This window comes from Linepithema humile, chromosome 1 (genome assembly GCF_040581485.1).
Source record: "Linepithema humile isolate Giens D197 chromosome 1, Lhum_UNIL_v1.0, whole genome shotgun sequence".
NCBI classification, from domain to species: Eukaryota; Metazoa; Arthropoda; class Insecta; order Hymenoptera; family Formicidae; genus Linepithema; species Linepithema humile.
The window spans coordinates 46,561,175-46,584,561 of NC_090128.1; the positions used below are offsets into that span (position 1 = coordinate 46,561,175).

Genomic DNA, 23,387 nt, shown 5'->3' on the forward strand with positions numbered 1-23,387 from the left:
TTATTCAAACAAATTAATATTTTATATTTGAAAGACAAAACAAAAAAAATAAATATTCCATAAAACGATAAAGATTAATAAAGTTACACTTTTGAAAAGCGATCAAGCCAGTCCTCTATCAGCCTCGTGCGATTTGGTCGCGGAATCATTTTGTTCCATTCGTCAATTTTTGCGCCAAATATTAGCGTGGCGTGATCCTCAATAGCTAGCAATACGCATTTTCGGAAAACTACCGTAACTATCTTAGTCAAAATGTTCAAAATCGGATCCACGAGGTTACCCTCGAATTTAAGATCATATTTTCTGCAAAAAACAAAGATATCTTAACGTGGAAACTCTTTACACGTGTAAAACTAGTAGAAGTTAGATTAAATTGAATGTTGTACTTTGTAAGAAACAGCAGATAAAATCCGACAACAATTTCTACACGGATTATTGTTGTTTCTTGATTATCCGATAGCGGATATCGGTTTATAATTTCAGATACCGGACTGCGATTATTATATCTGCACACTTCTGTTTCATTACCGCTCACCTGCCCAATATTGCGATTTCATCGCGAAAACAATTTACTGCATGTTATCATCGTCAATCGATAGAATGTAATTTTTGACATCGAAAGCGGATAAACATTTTACTGTGTTTAACGTGATTATATCAGTCAGCTTATTTTGACACATCCTTTTTACGTATGCATACACGACGAATGAAAAATATAAAGATAATATAAAAAGTGATACTTACGAAACTTCAGAAAACTTGAGAGAATTAAGAGACAAATAGTAATTAGCTAGATCGATCGTTACTACGGTGTTAATCTTAAGATCGTAGAAACGACCATAGACGTCACCTTGCCTTTCGTATACCATATGTTTTAAATAATATTCATAGTTAAACTGTAAATTATAAAGTTTAAATATATTTATTTGTCCATAATTGTTGTAGCAATTTATATAATTTAGTATCTAATTAGTATCATTATATATCTGTCTTGTTCTTACGTCCAAAAGATTAAATCCCAAATTCATATCCAATATCAAACGTTTATCCTTGTATGATGCAGTCACATCATTGCTGCGTTGTATTTTCGACAAGTTCTGCATCCATCCCTTTTTGAAGTCGACGTTTCCCTTAGCTATTCCAGGCTGAAAAAATTATTTCGAAATGAGACATGTTAAAATTAATAGTTTTACCTCTTAAAAGTTTTACCTCTTGTTAATTAATTGTTTTTCGTTGTAGAAACAAACTTTCTGTAATATTTAAAAAATACTTAAATAAGATCAAAGGATATATTGTTAGCTAGATTGTTAGTATATACAGGGTGTCCCGTAAAAACCGTAACAACGCTTAGGGGTATATTTCTGAGATAATTCTGAGCAAAAAATCTTAATACCAAAATACTCAGGGTGTAGTGGTTTTTGAATTAGAAGCATTTAAAGTTAGCGAATAAGATAGCCTGAAATTTGCGCGCTCAGGTGTACAACGTACAGTGATAAAAGCGAAATTGACTATCGCTCCCCTGTTGTCAGTATTAATATTTGGAAAATAAATTTGCTAATACATATTAACATAAATATTGTTTACGCAATTAAGATTTTGTTGAAAATATTATAAAGAAAAAAATATTATGATATACAAAACGCAAGCTGTCAAAAATTACATTTCTTTGACATTTCTTTTTATCTTACAGATATTTGTACAATAAAATTATTAAATAATTGAAATAGTTTCACAATATTTTATTTTAATAACAGTTAAAAATAATTAAATAATATTGAATATGTAAAGACTCTTTGCGCATAATTTTGAGGTAATAAATGTTGTACCTTTGAGCAATGAAACGCATGCATTTCATTTTCTTTTAATATTTTATGAACCATTGTTTTTGACATTCCAACTTGACGACTAATTTCACGAATACTCATTGTAGGATTTTCTTCTACATTACGTAGCACTTCTTCTTCATTTTACCATAAATGAGTAACATATCACAATATTCTGTACAAATATTTGTAAGATAAAAAGAAATGTAATTTTTGACAGCTTGCGTTACAGGGTGATATATATATAAGAAATACTTACCAGCTCTGGAAAAATTGCTTCGGAAAAATCGATGAGTTTCATAGGATCCATTCCATTATCCAAAATAAACGTATGTATATACGGCAATAGAGTGTCAACTGCTTCATTGAGGTTTACATCTTTACGTACAATCTTCGCAGATTGATGAGAAGCGTGGCTGCACAAGGCAGAAATATACATTTAAAAATTTTTTTATTTATAACTTAATTGAACTTAATTTTAATTAAGTTTTGATACAAAATTTTGATCTTAATGTCAAAACTTTAAATTTTATGTTCGGGAATTTAAAAACCATCGTACTTGTACTTTTTGTAATTGTCATACAGTGAATTGCAATTTGCGATATTAAAGATACAAAACAATTAATTGTTGCGCTTTACAAGACGCAACGCAGAAATCTAATCACGAAGAAAAATATAACAATAATAAACTAAGATAAGTCTGTAAAATTATAAGAATTTGTTTAACAGAAATGGACTTACAAATTGTGTTCAATTGCAAAAGGCGTGACATTGTCTTGCGCCAAAGCTATAATCACCAAGAGAAAAACCAATTGCATTTGACCAGCCATGATTACACTGCAAAGGAACTACGGTCGATCTGACCGTCTTGTTTGATTCCTGATTTTTATTCTCAATCCCTGCCACCTGATTATCTTATCAATTTGATAATATTTTGACACATGACAAATGTAAATTTATCTAATTGGATATTAAGAAATTGTTGAGGAATTCTTGTAATCTAAGAATTTTATGTATTAACAGTATACTGATAACTAAAATAATAGAGCACAGATAGTATTGCAATTGTGATACAATAAAACTGAAAAAGCATAACATCTTACTCACATCTCGATGTTAATAGAAATAAATGAAAGATTATACTTAGGAGGGGGGGGTGAATATATGTACACAAAAGAATTAAAGAAGTATAATATATTTAGAAATAATAAATACAAGTATGTACAATATTATATTAAAAAATCAATATTTATTTGTTCAGTTGATCCAATAACTGATTTAATAGCTGATAGTTGAAAACGGGCTCCGATTTTTCGCGCGGAGCAATTATTCGATTTATTTCATTGAAATAGAATTGAATTGTATTTGTCACTTCCTTTTGAACGGTGTCCGTAATAGTGTTTTTGAAGAATGGTATTATCATATTGACGATAGCTGTCTTTATCGCACCCGCTAATCCGTTTTGATGGAATGTCACTTTAATGCTACTACAATAATAAAACAATTTACAGTAAAAAAAATATAAAACCTATTCAATATATGCAATTAAGAAAAATTACCCATCAACTTGTAACTCGAACTTGTTGAGAGTCAGAATGTAATTTGTCGTGTCGAATAAAATGTTAACCTTAGCGTGTACATTTTCTCCTGAAACTGTAACGCGACCTGTCCAGTCGAAGAACACTAGTTTTAGAATATAATTGTATGTTCCCTGAATATAAAACAAATTATTTGTACAGAAAAATACTCAAATATAATTTTTTTAGTATTTCTCTTACGTTATTTTAAAGTTCAAAAAATAATGATGTAATTACCTCCAAAAGTTCGAATTCAAATCCAAACTCAGTATTTAATATGTTATCTTTGTAAGTTAAGGTAGCGTCGCCATAGCGTTTCAAAGTGGATAAACGTTCCAATTTTCCCGAATGCAAAATGAGGTCAGCTTTGTATATCATTGGTTGGATAGGTATCTCTCCCTCTCTCTCGGAAGTAGAATTCGGAAATTGCTGGTATAAGATTATCAATATTCTAACATCTTGTCTTAATAACAATTCCAATTCTATTATCAGAAACAATTAGTCGAAGCACTTTTTATTAGAAATCAAAACCTTAACAAAATTATGCGTAAAAGTATTTGCTTTGACTTTAAATATAATATCAGTTCTTGCATGAATATCATAAATATTTGACTGTTGAATGATAAAACTACTGAATGATTGAAGCATCGAATACTTAAAAATATCTTTTTCTTCACACAAACTTATTTTTTTTACAATATTATGGGTCGATCAGTATCTGACGTGTCTAGCGTAATAAGAGTTGAAAAACGCGGCATTAAACTTTAGCCCGAACTCGGCCTTCTATTGTGATTCTACCAGGTGAAACCTTGATTTCACTTTCGTCCAAGTTCAAAGCTGCTGCGCTACATCAAAAATGGGATCAGCGAAAACGAAGCGAAGGATGACCTCGACGTTTGACCGTGATCCACCTCGGCTCAAGGTCAATACTCGAAAGTGTCATCCTGCGATTCACTCTCGCTCTCGTCCAAGGCCCAACTCTTCGGTTTCGCTTTCTACGGTCCCGAGGTTAAGCGTGCGCTTTCGCACCGCGGCCCGTTGACCTCGAATCCCAGTTTTGACCTCAAAACCCAGCTTTCTCTCGATTTTCGAGGTGACCTAACGCGATCGTGAGCGAACGTGCGCGTTTCCCGTAGTAACGAGACTTTCTTATGCGAATGATTAGTTTTTCGGTGATATTAATGCGTATTCATGCAAATTTTACATTTATTTTTTTTGTAAAAAGTATTTTATTATATTGTGATACGACAAAATGTTTACTGTCTAATCGAATAGTTCGATAATTATTATTATTCTTCAATGTTTATTTCTAAGAGCATTACGCACCACCCACAATTTTTGTTCAGTACGTGGAAGATCGAGCGGATCCAAGCCACGATTAATAATAAATTCTGAAATTTGAGGATTAAAACGGTCCATCAACTTATTTAAGTCAATACTCCGATCTTCATTCTGAGTAAAATCCCTGTAATTATTAAAATTTTATATTCACAATTCTATATGTATATTATATATACTTTAATAAATATTAAATAGTATATAAATAAACTTACATTAAAACAGACTTTACTCGATGAAATAAAAAAGTACACAAGCAAAATGGAATAATAAATAATTGTATACATACCTTTAGAAAAATTAGTTTCTAAAATTTAAGGCATATTTTCTGAATGTTATAAGAAAATATTGCCGATAATTAATAAAATAATATTTAAAAAGAATAAATTGCATTTGTATGCATACTTACCGAATTTTTAGCTCGGCCAAAGCCAGAGCAACAAATGACAGAACGAAGTAAACAAGCTTCATGGCAATTGTATGGAGACTATGTCTATTCTTTGTGTTCACTTCGCTTTTATAATTCTTCGCGTAAATCCAGCAGATTACCGGATTATCAAGATTATTAATCTTGTCGATCATCAATCAAAAGAATGTGCCTTTAGAAATTACATTTTTATCATGTAATCACACTAACACATTAAGAAAGAGCAGTATGCGAAAAGAGAACAAAGAATATTATCAAAGGCTTCTAAATCAGTATGTGTGAAAGATATAAATCATATCAATAAAAAGAGTTAGGAATTCATGTACGTAGTTCCATTAAGTATCGCTTATAATTTAATATTATCACGTGAGAATATAAGATTTATTTATTATACTTTATCATTAGACCACTTAAAACAGTTTTCGGATCCAATTTATTAACCTACTAATTTTTACACCTAATTTACACCTAATTTATTCTAATCTGATTTAATAATAATATAAAATACGTAAAATGTATAGAAACTGAAAAGTAAGCATTTATCTCATCATATCAATATTGCTTTCTATTTCTCGAAAGAATCTAAATAAAATTATGTATAAAATTTTTGTTAAAAAATAATAAAATTTGATTTCAACATTTCCTTACTTATCCTTTATATTTAATATTAAATAATTATTAAATTCAGAAATCATATTCACCATATTATATCACGTCGAATGTTTAAATCGTTAGAAATCCTACGATTTTAACATGTACAAATATTATTTGTTTGTTCGCATGCATTTATTATCATTATTTGACGAGATAAAGTCGATCTCTACACTCGAGAGATTCGTGACGTTCGTTTATCGACTTTTACAGAATCTACTTCGTTACGTGGCGCTCTCTGTGCTGTAATTCTTAATGTAATATACAGTATTAACGAGGCAAACCACGTTATCTATTCATTGCATAATTTAATTAGAATCGATATTTCACGAATTGCCAACATTCAACTCTGACGACTATTCTTGCAAATGCAAATTTTAGGTCGGCTTAAAGATTTCAGTAGAACTATATCTTTGATTTTATTAAAAAATTCTAGCAGAAAATTTATTGTGCATTTTTAAGACTTTTACAATTCGTCAAATAATCTAACTTTTATTTTTTATTATTTTATTTTCTAAATTACTGTTATAATAATTTCTATTATATGCATTTTTTTTACTTAGTTTTTAATTAGTTTAATTAGAGAGAGGATATATAGATCACGCAGCCTAAGAGCGACGAAAACAATTCTATCAAACACCGCGAGTCGGTCTTGAAACTCTTAACATTAGGGTATTTATCAAATATTTATTAAAATCCAGTTGAAATTGATACACATTCGATAAATACCTTAATGTTAAGAATTTCGAGACCGACTCACACCTGGCGCTTAATGGGCTTGTTTTCGTCGCTCTTAAATTGCATGATCTATAGCCCCTCCCCCATTTCTCTCTCTCTCTCTTTCTCGCGCTATGTTTCAAAGCGCACATTATATCTCACTGCCCCTATTCTCCCAAATTGGAATCGGCGCAATTTCGTTCTCGATATGTTTATTGCACCTTTATCGTTTGCATGCCGTACAAGACCAATCGTTCCGTATCGACGCGTTATCTTTTCCAATAGTATTTTGCTTATTATTTCCCGTAGTTTTAATGTCACGCACATAGAAATTTTAAAATATACAGTAAAAGATTTACAATTTTTAATATTTATGATTATTAAATAACTATATAATTTCAATTAGATATTTGTATAAAAATTGAGCAACAGTTTAATGTGCGTAATTTCTCAAATCATTATTTTAAACGCTGCTATAATGTAAATGTACTTTAGATCAACTTGTGAACAACTCCGCTGCTGCGCGTTGTGTCAGTAAGTCAATCCAATTAATTTTTTAAATATCATTAAGAAAATAGATTTCAAAACAACGCAAAATATACAAGTGTCGCGGAGATTAACCGTATCACTAGTTGATAACAGATTTCTGAGGTTTTCATCACGCTAAGGATATAAAAATGAATATCCGACGTGTCTGAGCGTGTAAATTTTTGACAATCTGATTGATCAACTTTAAACACTTCACATTTAAAAATTACTGTAGCCTCGACGTTTTGATACATAGATTTTCGTCTCCAATAATCTCAAACATCTGCTATTAACGGATACAGTTGGTTTAAGGCACCTTATATTCATCAAAGCAAGCATAATAACATGATAATTTTCCTGTTATTGATTACTCAAAATCGGTTAATAACTCTTTTTTATCTCTATCCCTTTCCAATCTCTGTTGTTTTTATCAGTGTTTAAAACGGCGGGCCACGACGCACTAGGAAGCTATTACGAGTGAAAAACAATCTTGTTTATCGGCCCTGAGAGGTTCGTCCTCGAGAAATTAGTCACGATTGACCAATCGTAACTCGAGAAACGGTAGGTGTGTTTTGTGACGTCTCTCTATTCTACGCTTTAATTGCGAAATCTCATGCGTAAGAGCGAGCACATGTTATGATTAGATGGCGTAACTGAAATGTCTAACTGTGCATAAACACATCGGAGGTAGGATTTGTTTTTCTATCAAACGTAATAATATGTACGATGTAATATTTCTCGATTTGTTTTTGACATCGTCTCGTTCTACACATCACAATAGCGATCTTTATTTTGCGATGAAAACAACACCTGATTATCTTATCATCATATTCTGTTCATTTTTATTTTTTTCAAATTTATTATCTCACTAAAACTCTATTGTCTTTATTATTAATATCAATTAACAACTCTGTCATTAATATCTAATTTAATTTACCACTGTGATTATTTTCTCGCACTAAAATATTTTGCTTCAAATCTTGATAAATAAATAAATTTACCTAAGTTTAATAGATATTATCAGATTAAAAAATTCACCAAATTAATAAATATTCCAAAATGAGGTAGATATCGCTTAAGGTTGTTCAGAAAAGAAATAATGTGCTATTGCGACAACATATTTTGAAGAAGTTTGAAACAATTGTTCCAGCAATACCGGAAAAAGAAAATTATCGGACAGTGTGTATCACGTTCAAATAATCGAGGCTCCATTGTACGAAGGTTTCCGCAACACGCGAAGAGACAGAAGGTGCGCATTGCTTTCTCCTTCTGCGGCTAAACGAGCGCGGTCGTTGAAGAGAAACTGCGGACCGCGTGCTTTTGTTACTCCATTTTCGCCTTCGGGGCAGTTCCTACTCGGTCTCGCACATAAAAGCCGCTAATATACGGCGGCTGGTATATTGCATTCACGATGTCCAGAGTCAGTGACCTCGCGAACGACTCCCGCGTGTGACGTAACGTAAGGCTATCTGCTGTCACGGAAAGGAATATCGCGAGAAAGTTCGATACCGCACCACCAACGCATTCTCAAGAGTAAAATAGTATATGTGAACAAAGAACTCGAATAAAATATTGACAGTTGTGATAGCAGAGCCACTGATTGTGACTAAATGCCTTTTCACAAAAAGTCACTCAATGCCTTCCGTCCCAAAAGAACTAAATTTTTTGAAAGATAGAAAATTGAATATTTCAAAATTAGAAGTGCGAAAACGAAATGTCAGTTGTACACAACCGAAACTCTTATCTTAAATATATGATGACAAACACATGTAATGACAAAATGTAATAAATGCTAACATCTGAAAACATGTGCTATTTTAATCGAGAAGAAACATTTTGGAAATAGCACTTTGCACAGCCATTCAAGTTGAATCGTTCCTATTTAACGGTTAATATTTATACTATTTTAATGCTAATTTTAATAAGATTTAAATAACATTTATATATAAGAAATATAAGTTGAAGTACTTCTTTTTTTATCAACCGATACATTATCAAATCAGGTCAAATTTTGGATCAATTCGAGATAACTAGAGATGATTCATATCATCTATTTTCTTCTTGATTATTAGACTTCTTGTTACAAATATCACTGCTTCTATTCCTTTATCATTCTGTTGGAATGTCAAATTTAGTTTTCCCATTTAAATCTTTGAAGCACCCCGGCTAGAATTTCACGTTCCCACTAGACACGAATGTGCCATTAATAAATTCTTTTGTTTTGTTGCTTATCAGTAACGATGTCATATGTCATACAGTATCTTTTATATAGTATCTTTTCAATAGAGATTCGATATCTCTTATCATACTTACTTAATTAACGTTGAAATAGTATAAACTTTAATTGTAAAACAGGAACGATCTTTAAATGTTTGAGTGGATGCATATAACAGTATTGTTTTTTCATATATTACGCAGTTTATATTACGCAGCAGAAATTATACTGTACAAGCAGTCAACAATCCTCTAGTCTTCCTATTATCACACACGATATAGCACGTGTTATGACTACAAATACTACACGTCACAAATAATATACGTGATTGCTTTGATTAATGTGTGTCACGTGAATGACGATAAGAAGTATAATGTTAACTCTTAATCCTTTATCCAAGATCTTAATCCTGGCCTGATAAATAAAGCAAAATCGATGTACTGTCTTGATTAATTATTATTACTATATATATATATGTAAAATTATAGATTGCAAAAGTTGAAAAATTTTCACATAAATGATATTTGTGTAAAATTTCTACATATGTTTAGTAAATAAAAGAAATAATTAGATTAAATATGTTAAAAATTGTAAAAATATTTAAATTTTAAATATAATATTATATACAGCTATTATATTAATTATTTAAATAAATTTCAGAGAATATTTTTTTCTAAATTAAATATCAATGTTAATGATGAATAGTTATAAATATAACGTATGTACTGCAAAATAATATACGTATGTGTCTTATATAAGAAATCTAACTAAAATATTACGTTGATATTACCACAGAGTGTATGCAAACTTGAACGTCGTTCTTAATGAAATTTTTATGTTATCATTACGTAATGTGCGTGTCACATTCTCGTCAAAATACCTTGTTTTTCCTCTTTCTCTCTCTCTTTACAATAATCAATATTTTATTTCTTTTTCTACATTGTAGCGAATGTTAACAAGCTTGTACATATTTGAAAAATTTGACAGTCAAAAATATACTCGCGCGCGCGTTTCTCAAAAGAGAGTATCTTCTTATATCTTCGAATATCGTCCATATTACTATCAATTGGGCAATACAGAGAGAGACAACGAAATTACAAAGTTCTTGATTAAAACTCGTTTCAACGTTCCAACAAGAAAACGACAAATTATCTGTGATTATTTTTTGTGCATGTGTTACAAAGTGTTCTCTTACAAGACACTACTTTACGCAATGTTTAAAATGAAATTACAAAGTGATATGGTATATCATCGCTGAATGTTTAGATAAAAAACCATCACTGAATTTTTACATAAAAAAATATATTATCACTTCATACCGAGCATACCGGTATGCGTTCGATATAAGTTTGTTCGCACAATTTGTTGCTAAAATACTATTTAATTGGCTATTTATTTTACAAAAACAATTATTGCAGAATCTTTTTATTCTAGAAAATGTGAGGCTATTTGGTCATGAGACTGACTATGGAACTGCTTCATACAGTTATTTAAAAGCTTACTTGAAAATGACGATAGATTTGTATTCCGAGGTATCTCCATTATACGGAGATATGCCAAGGTAAAATGTGTTGGACAAACATATCAGTTCCTTTTTCCTATTTCAATTATTGGAGGTCACTGACGAAGGTCATTCGACACGTTATTAAATTTTTTTCCTAAGATAAATCAAATTATTGATGAAAGATTCATAATATTTTAAGATTTAATTAATAAAATAATAATTTACACAAAATTTTATCGTTAAATTATTAATAAAATAGTTTACTTGACTTGCAAAAGATAAAGCGCAAATTATTAAAAAATAACAACGATAATAAATAGAAACTTCTTTAAAAACTTTTTCATGGAACAATTACTATTATCGTTCTCTATTTTTGAAAGAAAGCTGAGTCTGTGGATATATTATCTCGTATCAATAAAGATAACGGCTTTCGAAAGAAAAACTATTACATGACCGCATTACAGACGTAACGCACTTTTCGATACGTCAAACGTATACGAGTAATAAGTATTCAATGAAAATACATTTTCTAGCAAAACAACATAAGAGCATCTTGGAGGACGATCTGTTGATGCGCAATGCTTAGTCATCCATCACTGGCACGAGATAAATAAAAGTGTTTTTCGGCGCAGTTAATTGCATGGTACCTCGCTTTGCTGTCGTCGATCTAGGCCAACGATTAACGTATTTTGCTTCCTTTCCTCTTGTATATCAAGGCAAAAGAGGCTCGGCCACTGGTACGACTCGCAATGACCAATCGCCGAGCTTCTTCTCACGTGAAAACATCGCGTGGTTTCTTCGCTTCGGTACGCACACTTGTACACCACGTATACGCACGCACGTATCTCATGTACAGAGTGACACGATAGTCGTACACACGATTTTACCTAACTTTGAATAGATTATTTCAAAAATGTAATTTTGTTCCTAATATTGAAAAACAGAAAATAAATGCTATTATTGGAATAATTATTGAAATTAAATATTTACAAGAAATACCTAATAACCGTATCTCACATATATAAGTGTGCGTGCGTGTGTCTAAATATAAATATGTGTATATAACATATTGTAACTATCTTATTTACAGCCGGTTCGATCAGGAACCGAGAACGCTCTACTACTACTAGTACGCGTTTTTTTTGGACACCCTGCGCAACAATATATATTCTCAGCTGTTTCTGTCCCGACGATAAACTCCGGACCGCGTTCGCCTATGATTCAGTCTGCTTCAACCGCTCGTACCTATCGTGTGTATGTCACGCATCGCTCGCGCTTTTCTACACAGACAACGCTTCTACGTGTACGTGCATACATATGTATACACACTGATTCCGTGACTGCTTCGTGACGATAAACTTTAGAGCCACTTCTTCAGTCAAGCGCAGTCGCTCGAATACGGTGGATGTGTTTACGCGTTCGCGCTTCCTCACAGTAGATCCGGCGTGTTAAAATAAAACCATCGCAAACGTGATCGATCCTGTCGAACTCCTTTATCGCGCCACGTGTTCACTGACATCCACGCATCTCGACACTTTGCCGTGCTCTTCTCGAGGTAACAAGGATAGTTTTGTTTAATTTTCGGTTAAGTGTTATTTCCTATTTAATACATATTGCAGTATCTGTTATTTTATGAGAAATTGGAAATTCAAATTATATTTGTAGCGTTCCGTTTGCAATGTTTTGTTGAAAAACATATCAAAATTTAAGAAAAATTGAAATTATTCGCGAAATAATTCTTTAATTTCTTTTAGCTTGTTTCCAAGAAGAGATAATGTATTGATTAAATTCTAATTAAGTTTAACTAACGTGAATAGCAATATTTTGTGTAAATAATATATAACTTTTTCATCATCCTAAGATATTTATCTTGAAATATTTTTATTTTACACAACAGATTATCTTGAGAAAACCATTTAAGATTACTTATAGGACCACCGTGTATCTTTCGTACTATGTTTATGTTTATCATGTGACTTTTTCCTATAGATTAGAGTTACATAATCTTCAACGGATAAACAAATTGTTTACTACGTTGATAATGAGTTTCAGGAATATCCTGTCATAGAATGTAAACAGTTTGCAATGCACAGCGACTTGCTGTCATGTCCATTTTAATATAATTTCGTAAACAAGAAATAACTTTCAGTAACTAATTCTAAAATTATAAATTGCAGTTAGAACTTGCACGATCGAGCAGGTTGCACAAAAATATATATTTTTATAAGTAAATGTTCTATCAAAGAGAGAAAATCGTGATTAGCAATGTGTTGTATGATTGCCACCGATTTCTTTCATATTACATTAATTATTAATAATACTTGATAATTATTGTTCGAATTATTTATGTGAAAATCGCATGCTAATCAATAAAAAGTCGTATATTTCGTCGTATAGATCGACATATCGATAAAAAAATTTGTTGACTGACATTTATGCCAAGATATAACCAATAGTTGTTTGTTTCTTCCAAACTAATAATATTTCACATTTATTGATTCGGCATGTGTCTATATATATGATGTTTAACATTTGAAGGCAAAGATCATCTATTAACTGAAACATCTTGAACAGCGAACTATAGTGAGATATTGATGAAAAATTATTATTCCGAATATATTATATTTTTATTATCTTGTATAGTCGACAGTACTTTTTGATGTATATTATTCGCTATAACCACGCTAGAAATGCAAATAAATGCAAAATAGTATATTTGTTATAACTGTTAAGTGCTAATAAATTCTTATACATCAGACTTTAAATTCAGAGAAATTTAATTTTATTGAAATAAAACTTCACAGTAAATATAATAATAACCAAAAAAAATTGGCAAATGGTTGGCAACTACCAAAAATTTCTCAAGTTACATAAGAGAGTTTCAGAAGGAGTTATTCAAATGATGATTCGAGACGAATGCCTGTCATAACCACTGCACGCAATTCATCGCGTCAATTCGCGAGCTTTGAATTCGCGGAAACTCGTCGCTAACGTCTCGGTGGCACTCAAAGTGCACCGTTCATTCGAAGCTCATTAATTCGATGACGCTAATGGAAAGCTCATGAGTCAGTACGAGAAAACATGTTTACACGTCGCTGCGTAATCATTGGTGTTGACAATCGTGTTGATCATTTTACCGGTATATTAGTTAATAGCGGGGCAAGTCCAGCGAACTGTTATGTATCAGAAGTGCCTGTGCAGATATTTGTGCCAAGATACAATAACAATTGTGTGAAGTAAACTCATGATAAATTTTAGATAAATTTTAGAAATAATAATAAAGTTAAAATAGTACTGGATATTGTAATAGCTAAGAGAATTTCATTAAATATTTGGATACTTCAGAATTTTTTTGATTTCTTTTCTTCAACAGAATTTGCAACAAAAAATCTAGCACTTTAATGCCCATTTCCACCAATGTAGATTAATTTTAATCTCGGTTCAACTTACTCTTTATCTTTTTTTAGTTCTAAGAATTAGAAAAAGATGAAGAATAAGTTGAACCAAGATTAAAGTTAATCTACGTTGGTGGAATCGGGCATAAATTTATTAAATACGAATAAAAAATTTAACAAACTTTATTAATATTTAAATATTATATAATAATCTTTTGTTAAATCATTACATTATTCTTTAACAGTATTAGGAGAGTGTTTACATTTGTTATATGATGATTGTGACAATTCTCTAGGTTCATAGTACGAGTTGGAAAGAAATACGAATAGATAAGATCAAAGAGCGTTCTTTCGATGATTTTCTTATGAAATACGTCTATTGCGTAATTTCCATTGCTTATGTATGTATGGAGTGGTGGTGATAGTGGCTTCGGGGAGACCGTGTTTCCTGCGCTTTGATTTTATTTCTGTGAGACGCGCTGAATCAACAAAGCTCAAGGCTACGCTAAGAGATACGACAGACTTTATACCTGAGAAGTCGGAATCATGAGAAAGTATAAATCGCACAAAAGAGTTTCGAATAAAAGTTGATGTGTATAAAAAGTCGTATGAATAATTTTCTGTATAGTACATTCCATGAATTTTCTATTCGTAGAAGCAGCACGAAAATAGCTGATGTTACCTTTGTGATAACTGAGATAACTGAAATATTTTGGTACAAGATTGATATAAATATACATTCTTCATCATCTAAAAAAGTTTCAGACAAATTCCGAAAAAGTCAATCCTGGGTTTCGAAACATCGCTATACAGTTAAGATCAAGTTTCAAAATTTTGACGTTATCGATTATTCAGCTTCTTTATTTTGCTTTCTTTTGATTTTGTGTGAGAGTTAAATTTTTTTTACTCGAAATCAATAAATCGTGTAGTCTTATCATAATCAGTGCAGACGAGTTGAAAATAGTCGCAATAATCACGATTGTGCATTCAGTGCCAGGTCCATGGCCAAACAAATTCACCTGGACGAAGGCCAGCCGCCGGCCGTCTCTATCTCGTCCGGATATTCTACTTTTGAGTCGTTTATGTCGGTCACGCGAATTCATCTCGATCTCAAAACACCGGGTCACAAGACCTACTATTTTCTCCCATTTGCGTGATAATGTATCGCGGAAGCATCAACAATGCGCGGTATTGTCGACTATGATGAGAAATCGTCTCAGAGTGCGTAAAGATGTGGTAAACTGACGAATTCACCGGAGTATGTTGAAGTAAGTCAGCGTGAAACTGATCGCAAGTAACCTAGATTGCGCTCGGAATCGAGCAAATTATTAGTAAAACAGTTTCATCTAAATATACATATACTTACACGAGTAGATTCATTTTAGTGCGGATTAATATTCTTAAAACAAGCAATAAACAAATACGTCAGAAATATGTTTTCTCTCAATTTTCAAACAAACAAAAAAGACAGTTGCACACCTCATAATTAGTACAGACGCATAAACAAGTAGATTTTCGCAACATTAGTCTTGGAAAACTATATTATTAGCGTAATTCCTCTGAAATTGGGAAATTATTTCGCGAATTCGTTACGCATGTTTATTATTCGCAGGATCTTTGCGAAAACCGGTTACTGTCGCAATTTAATCGTTATTACACGGCTCTTATTGCAGCACGATTTTTAGAAAAAAAATTACAGAGAACTAATAATTCACGACTACTACTTTATGACCTAATTACTTTCACGAATAATCCTTTATATTTACTCCTTATTTTTTTCCGTGCAAAGTGCGTGGGCTATATACGATTATATAAGTATGGATTATGTAATTACATGCCGAAAAAAATTGTGTAATACGTGTGTCACGAGAAATTAAAAAACAAATCGGCACTAATGATGAAAACACTGTGTTTGTTGTTTATCATTGAAAATTAGCTTGAAAACGTTTAACCTGCCAGTGATAGCAATACATCTCCGCGCGTGTACGATAACAACGAAACCGATTATGATTAATCGCGAAAAGTACACAATTAATCATTGGTGCGTGTTAGCAAATAATCGCACGGGGCAACGGTCGAATTAATTTCGCGATCTCGACGAAGCAATTTTAATCAAAGCTGCGTTTTCGCATTCTATTACAAATCATGGTTTACATTTTACAGATAGTGATTGTTAATAGCTTATTTTGCTGAAGTTTTTTTAAAATTGAAAAAACTCGAGCTCAAAAATCAAAGTCTATAAAAAATATATAATTTAATATAATTACTAAAATGTGTAAAATAAAAAAAATTTACAAGCTATAATAAAATCCAAGGTACACAAATTTAATATAGATTAACGCTTCGTGACGCATCTCTTTTTACGTTGATATAAAAGTGTGACTTTGATCAGCTTTAACCGACGATGACTCATAATGGCATAAAAAGACATACTTCTATATTTCATATTTGCTAAAAGAACCGCAATGTCACTCTTTCATTAAAATTTTCTACTAAAGAAAAAACATACTTTTTAATATTCCTAGTTTTTTTTTCGAATTCTAAAGTAAGGACGAACAACTTAGCTTTAGAGAGACACTCATTCAAGTGACGAGAACCTATTATAACAATGATCTGTCACACACGAGACTTCAAGGTTTCGTATTTTGGCTCAAAATCTTTCGCAAAATTTTTGGCTGTTGGCCCAAAATTTTAAGATCGTCACGGCACATCTATATTCTCGGTATAAAAAGATGAGATTATATAAGAAAATTGCTAGGAAACATCGCGGGTCAGTGCACCGCAGTAAAAAAAGACATTTGTTGAGAATGGTAGTGGAATTTTGCTAATATCAGACATAATTAAAAGTTCGCGTGCTTGTCGACAATTGTCGACTCTCTCAACGAGAATGATTGTCTGCCTTTGCCGTTTGGCCGCAGACACGAAAGCGTATTCTCGTTAGGCGATTGTCCAAATGTTTAAATTTGCATTTTGTCTCATTCCGAGAAGAATGTGAGATGCTCAAAATATTTGGTCGATTATTCGACCATATCTATACTTTAATTCAATTATTATTTTGTTATATTGCAAACAGTGACGAATTTAAACTTATCAGATCTAATGTCTCTGTGAGGTTTTTTATGTTTTACATCATATTTTCGAGATTAACCAATATTTCGCAATTATCGCTTTCGTCTATAAATATCCTGAAAAATGTGTGAGGTATCGACTTAATTTACTTTGGGATGGATCGATATTAACTGTTTGTTACTTACGCCTATAAGTAAAGCTTGTAAGTTTTCTATCGACGACAGAATGTATGCATTAACGAGATTTACGCCTGTCATGTCAATGTCGCGGCTTCGAGCGGATGAGTAGATAGACGTCATGTTGGAAAGTTCCGAATATATATATAAAATTTTACGAAAATATGTTCAATTTTTTGAAACCGTTCCAACTATTGTAAGTCGGATGGTAAACTTTTATCTATTCTTCTTTTGGCATTTGTCATTGCGCAAGATTAAATAATCTTGTCAAAAATATTTGTTCGCGCAAATTTATCGTCATTTTTACTTTCTACAATAATAAAACTTTTTAGAATGTAATCCAAGTATTTCTATAAAATTTGTATTGATTATGTGGCACATGTAGTTAAATAGAGATAATAATTACTTAATGAGAAGAACGATTATGTTATAAAGAGATTGCAGGATGCATTGAGAACCTCTGATAAACTTTCTTATTCGTCAGTCAAAGAGATAAATCCCTTTTGTTAGAGTTTGAAGATGAGAACTCGTACGAGAGTTTACATATTTTCTGGGAGAGCGCACGATAGCTTTTATGTTCTCTCGGATAATATCGATTGTTCGATTTCTATTTCACTAAACTCGCTGAATCCCTCTATAGATTATTATGTAATTTACTTAAAAGTCAACACTTATACATAACTTGAAGTACACATGCAAAACAATAATCTTTCGTATCATTTTTGTTATTTGTTAATTTTACCGAAATATCGCAATTTGTTTTTTATTTCTCTGTAATAAAATAAACGGAATAATATACATTTAAGCATGCATAAAATGCTGCACGATTTATGCATGCATAAAAATACAGTTTCCATTTTAGATAAATACGACTTGTTCAGTTTTCTGTCGAAAAAATTCGAGAATGCAAAACCGCGAATTGATCTGTCCTAGTTTGTACCGTTTCGTAAGCAGTGATGCATATGGTAAAATAATTTAAGCGCGTCGAGTACAGGTAGATTCCCGTCGCTACACGAGCGTTTCACTCGCGCGCAACCTTCTCTTTTACGCAAGCCCATGGAAAGTGATCGACCTTTTTGCTGTTATTCGCCCGCCAAAGATAATCTAGGCTCTTGCCTCGCAATAAAATATCATGTTATTTGGCTTCGAGAAGTATTACCGGCGGTAAATCGCCCTATCACCGCGTCTCTTTATTTTTATCTATAATTTTATTAATAAATTTTATACTTGAGAGAAGAGGGGTAGATTCCGATAAAATATATATATCATTTTACTTGTGCAATAATGATATGGCTAATGACTGAGAGATATGATTACACACGATAAAGCTGGCTAATACGAGATTAATGTCTCATATGTGAAAAATATAGTCGGTTGTAAGATGATGCAAATTTGTTATAATACAAATACGTTGTTGTGCATAAAAAATAGTAATTAAAAAATCAGGTTTTTGTCACAGTCGCAATTGTCAGCATAATGTATCACAAAACGTACATTTGATAAATCGCTAGATAATCATTATGTGACGAAACCGCGCGATCACACGGCGAAAAAGTGTGAGCATCTCGTAAACATTCAATCGATTAGTAGTAATTCCTTTTTAATATATGACTCACCGATCGATGCTGAGAAATATCTGGATCGGCACAGCATGTGGCGATTGCATCGGAGAAGGCATGCATCTCTGAATTCCATAATTGTTCAATCGCGAAAGCTGCACAAAAAAAAGAAGCGGTGTTGTCATTAAACCTTGACAATGCGAAGTATATGCCTGACACGTCTGCGTTGGCGAACAAAGTACAATGTTCAAGATTTTTATGTTGCGTGTACATCAGCCGCCTACACGTGATTCGACAATTACACATGTTTGAATTCTCTTTTTATTCCTCTTCATAATGTGTAATAATTTTTCATGTAGATTAACAACAAATTGCCACATATGACGCAAAATATTTTGGTTGTTAAATTAATAATTTTGTATTACAGTCTGAATATTATTTAAAAAAAGCGTAATCAAATACTGTTAAATTTTTTAATAGATTCTATCCAATAATTTTGTCATTATTCATCTTTCAATACTTTCTATGGCGAAGGTCAAATAATGTTCGAATAGAATTAAGTAGTTGAATATAAAATGAGAACGTTAGAACTTTTTGTTCGAATAAAAGTAGTCTTGAGTATATATCATTAAGTCTTCTATAATGGAGATTTGTGCTATTTTTGAATGAATTATATCGAGATAGAAAAGAACGGAAATTCTTCAGTATAACCACCAAGATATATTGTGTGTGACTCTTTGTGTTTTCTTTAAGTGGGTCGCCACGCAGTCTGCTGTGTCATTCATATCAAATCTACGTAAAAGAAAACGTGTCTTGTCATTCTTCGCCTGTGACAACCGAAAAAAAACTGAAAAGAAATCTCATGCTACCTCAATATTTACTGTTCCCGTATAGGAATGCTAAACAATTACTATACAACTCGAAATTGAAATCAATAAGATTTAGATTAGAATTTCAACGAAATCCCATCCGTTAAACGATTATTTAAAAATAAAATTTTGTGACAAATAACGTGATAAGACAAGAATCTTTTTTCTCAATAATTATATTATAATTATAATTTATAATAATTAAATATAATCGCCGTTGTAACATTTTATTTTAATCGATCAGATAAGAAATAATCAAGTTCGACGCATTTGAGTCATTTTCTAGAATAATTTCTAAACTAATAATTAACTTAATCTAATCCTGCTTTTTTATTAATTATAGCAAAAAATTTTTTCCCGTTATTTTTCCGGGTAAATGACTTCACATGATTACACCTTGACTTTTATCAGAACCAAACAAATAAAAATAATCGATTATTTTACCTAATGTGATATCGATCACAAAATAAGGTTATTGCGTGTCGTTAATGGAATGAAAGCGGGGAGGACTAGAATACCTTGCAATTGTATTTAGTATCGATTTTTTCGTAAAACCTATTGCGTTTACTGCGAACGCGAAGCTTTCTCTTGATTATTTATTGACTTCTGTCGAATGAAATTGTTGCGTAGTTAACGACCGAAATAACTTACGTGATCTTATCGTAATAGCCGTTAATGGCATAAACTAGCCTGGTTTAAGCTAGCATCAGTTCACATGCGTTAGATTTCCGCGAAAAAGGACTTTGATCGTTGTTACCGGATACTTTACTGGATAGCGAAGCTGTTGCCAGCCTGTCGCTATTCCGTCGAGTAAATTAAGTAAAGGAGAAGAATTCGGGAGATGTGCGCGCGACCACGGCGAATATCCGTTCGACTTTAATCGACGAAGCAAGCCAAACTAATATGGCGCAAAATAAATGAGCTTAAATCTGCATCGTTTAACTCGCTGAAGTTGACACATTAATAGGGACTTTTAGAGCTTATCCAGACAAACTTGCATAGGCGCATATGCATAAGGAAATGGATTGGTCTATAAGAAGATGTATAAGGAAATGGACCAATCCAATATTTCTTATGCATATGCTTATGCGCTATACAAGTTTGTCTGGATATATATCTTTACTCCCAGAGTCTTTGTCCTTATACGTCAAGGTCAGAAGTTACCTCAATTTCTCAATGACAGTGAATATCACTCGCTTATCATGATCGAACAATGTTAATTGATTACCAAAGGTAGCTATGATATCATGTTTCTTTGTTCCAGGTAATTCGTGTCGACGTCGTTGATGATTCGAAACGCGCGCTAACGCCAGGTCGACCACGTGATACGTCGTCGTATCGACCACCGGACAGTTGTCGCGCGATTGGCTCGGTTAGATCACGTGGTATCGCGCAACGTCAGTTTAGACAACTGTCTGCTCGCAGTAGCAGGTACTTTAGCGTACTTGTCAACGTACTCTCTACAGGAACAAAGAACCTCGCTCTCTCGTTCGGGTCGTCCGGTGTCATTTTCTGCGCTGCTGCGAAATCATCGAGATTAACTCTTTTTGAGCACGTCGCGTCTTGATTTTGGACGCGATCGATAGAAATTCGCGTGAACGACACACACTGTCAAGTGTGCACGCAGCCCGGCGAACGCTTTTGACAGATCGCTGTCGCGGTGACAGTGTCATCGGTGTTTCATCATTCGAATTTCTTCGTTCGTCAGTCAGTGTCATCAGGACTGCAGGGCAGCGCGGGATCGATTTCGTGGCGTTAGAAAAGTTTGATAAGTACGGAATAAGTCTCTTGGCAAATTTTTGTACCTCTCTCTCTCTCTCTCTCTTCTCTTCTCTTCTCTTCTCTCTTCTCTTCTCTCTTCTCTCTTGTGAGAGAACGAGAGAGAGATATCTTTGGACTAAAGACAGCCGCAAGTGTGCCGCAAGTTTTACGTTTCTTTCGCTGCGCCGCGAATTTCGAACAACACTACTGGTTGTGTTCTCTCGTCGGTCAAGTTCCGCGGCCTGTGGTGCGCGGATTTAGGACATGTACAGTATGAACTATATCGCCAAGATCATCAGCAACTTCCGTTTGTTCTACAACGAGATCAACGCTGCGACTCTGACTGGTGCAATCGACGTCATCGTCGTCGAACAGCCGGACGGCTCCTTCACGTGCTCGCCCTTCCATGTTCGCTTCGGCAAGCTCGGTGTACTCCGCTCCAGGGCGAAAGTGGTGAGTTATCAAGCATTTGCCATTGTTATCAATAATTTATTGCTGCATAATGAATACATTAATAACAATAACAATGTATCTTTCATTGTGTTGTTGCTTTCTATCTTTATTGAAGTAAATTATTTTTCAGATAATTTTATATGTGCTTTGCATTTTTATTATAATTATCTTATGACTCTTAAAAACATTTTTTATACATGATTTTATACGCGATAAAACAAATATATAGAATCAGATTTTCATACTGTGCTTTATTATTTTGTAGGTGGATATTGAGATAAATGGAGAACCCAGGGAAATTCATATGAAACTCGGAGATTCCGGTGAGGCTTTCTTTGTGGAAGAAGTTAGTTCAAATGGATCTCCAACGGATACGGAAATTCCACCACATTTGGCCTGTTCACCCATACCTGATGATAATTGTTTTCCACCGCAAAAATTTAATCTTTTGTCGGATTTGCCTCCGGAACAAAGAGAAAAAATTCTTATAGATTCGGTCCTTTCCATAGAACGCGAGAAATGGGAGCAGATGTCCGCCTTGCCACCCGATCAACGGGAGAAGTTTTTGATAGAACAGTTCTCAGATCTTCCTGCGGAACATCGTGAGAAGTGGCTTCAGATTGCTTCATTGACCGTGGAAGAGCGAGACCAGATGTTCAAGGAAAGTTTTGGCACTATTTCTCCAGAGCAAAAGCAGCAGATGATCAGAGAACAATATTCCGCTTTGAAAACAGAGGATAAAGAGAAATTGTTCAAGGAGAATTTTCCGGAACTTTCGGTCGAGCAAAGACAAAACTTTGAGAAGGCTTTACTGAGCGACTGGAAAGAAAAAGAGGAAAAATGGGAAGAAAAAGAGGAAAAATGGGAAGGAAAAGATGACAATTCTAAAAATGAAGATGAGGAGATATTTGATATGGATGCCATCAATGACGAACAGCCAAAGTCAGCAATATCGTGTCCGAAATCTTTCGTAGCTGTTACGTCATCTGAGAGAATTCGTAAAATTAGTGTAGTGAAGAATGATTTTAAGCCGATCACAGATGATCCTCAAAGTAGTAGTAAGGAAAAATCTAGTGACGACTCAACTTCATCTTTAAATAAAAAGAAGGAAGAGAATATTGAAGAGACAAAGAGTAACAATTCGACCAAGAGGAAACGCAAGAGGAAGAGTATTATGAAGAAGAAAGGCTCGCAAAGAAAAACTAGCAATGGTAGCAGTAGCCAGACAGAAATGAGCGAGACTGATGGAATTTTTGCCGAGGAATCAATCAGTGAAACAGTAAGTAATATTACTCTAATGAGCATGATCCTTTTTGTCGTTACAT

General features: G+C 33.0%; 3 protein-coding genes across 8 annotated transcripts in view; 1 reads left to right on the forward strand and 2 right to left on the reverse strand.

The window, feature by feature from the left end:
• LOC105669551 (uncharacterized) lies at positions 1-20,763 on the reverse strand. 2 transcript variants are annotated; one of them, XM_067347327.1, is made up of 6 exons: positions 20,500-20,763; positions 19,037-19,134; positions 2,083-2,239; positions 1,002-1,145; positions 745-896; positions 1-303 (listed from the first exon to the last, which is right to left on the reverse strand). In XM_067347327.1, the coding sequence occupies exons 2-6, from the start codon at positions 19,096-19,098 to the stop codon at positions 84-86; spliced, it is 735 nt and encodes a 244-aa protein (XP_067203428.1). In that variant the 5' UTR covers positions 19,099-19,134; positions 20,500-20,763; the 3' UTR covers positions 1-83. The 2 variants fall into 2 exon arrangements, with proteins under 2 accessions (XP_067203428.1, XP_012217994.1); XM_012362571.2 differs by lacking the exons at positions 19,037-19,134; positions 20,500-20,763 and adding an exon at positions 2,565-2,979.
• On the reverse strand, positions 3,003-5,335 carry LOC105669550 (uncharacterized). 2 transcript variants are annotated; one of them, XM_067347326.1, is made up of 5 exons: positions 5,148-5,335; positions 4,727-4,865; positions 3,638-3,829; positions 3,383-3,534; positions 3,003-3,307 (listed from the first exon to the last, which is right to left on the reverse strand). In XM_067347326.1, the coding sequence occupies exons 1-5, from the start codon at positions 5,318-5,320 to the stop codon at positions 3,073-3,075; spliced, it is 891 nt and encodes a 296-aa protein (XP_067203427.1). In that variant the 5' UTR covers positions 5,321-5,335; the 3' UTR covers positions 3,003-3,072. The 2 variants fall into 2 exon arrangements, with proteins under 2 accessions (XP_067203427.1, XP_012217993.1); XM_012362570.1 differs by having other exon boundaries at positions 3,003-3,310.
• The window catches only part of Lpin (phosphatidate phosphatase LPIN), an 18,223-nt gene continuing 6,803 nt past the window's right edge, over positions 11,968-23,387 (forward strand). For 3 of the 4 annotated variants that reach the window (XR_001100285.2, XM_012362567.2, XM_012362568.2), the window contains exons 1-3: positions 11,968-12,335; positions 21,113-22,062; positions 22,328-23,341. Coding sequence is in view for 3 of the 4 variants with exons in the window: in XM_012362567.2 (XP_012217990.1) it covers positions 21,874-22,062; positions 22,328-23,341 (1,203 nt within the window). In the remaining variant the exon portion in view is untranslated. The remainder of the gene's footprint in view (positions 12,336-21,112; positions 22,063-22,327; positions 23,342-23,387) is intronic. The other variant, XM_012362569.2, reaches the window with a different exon arrangement.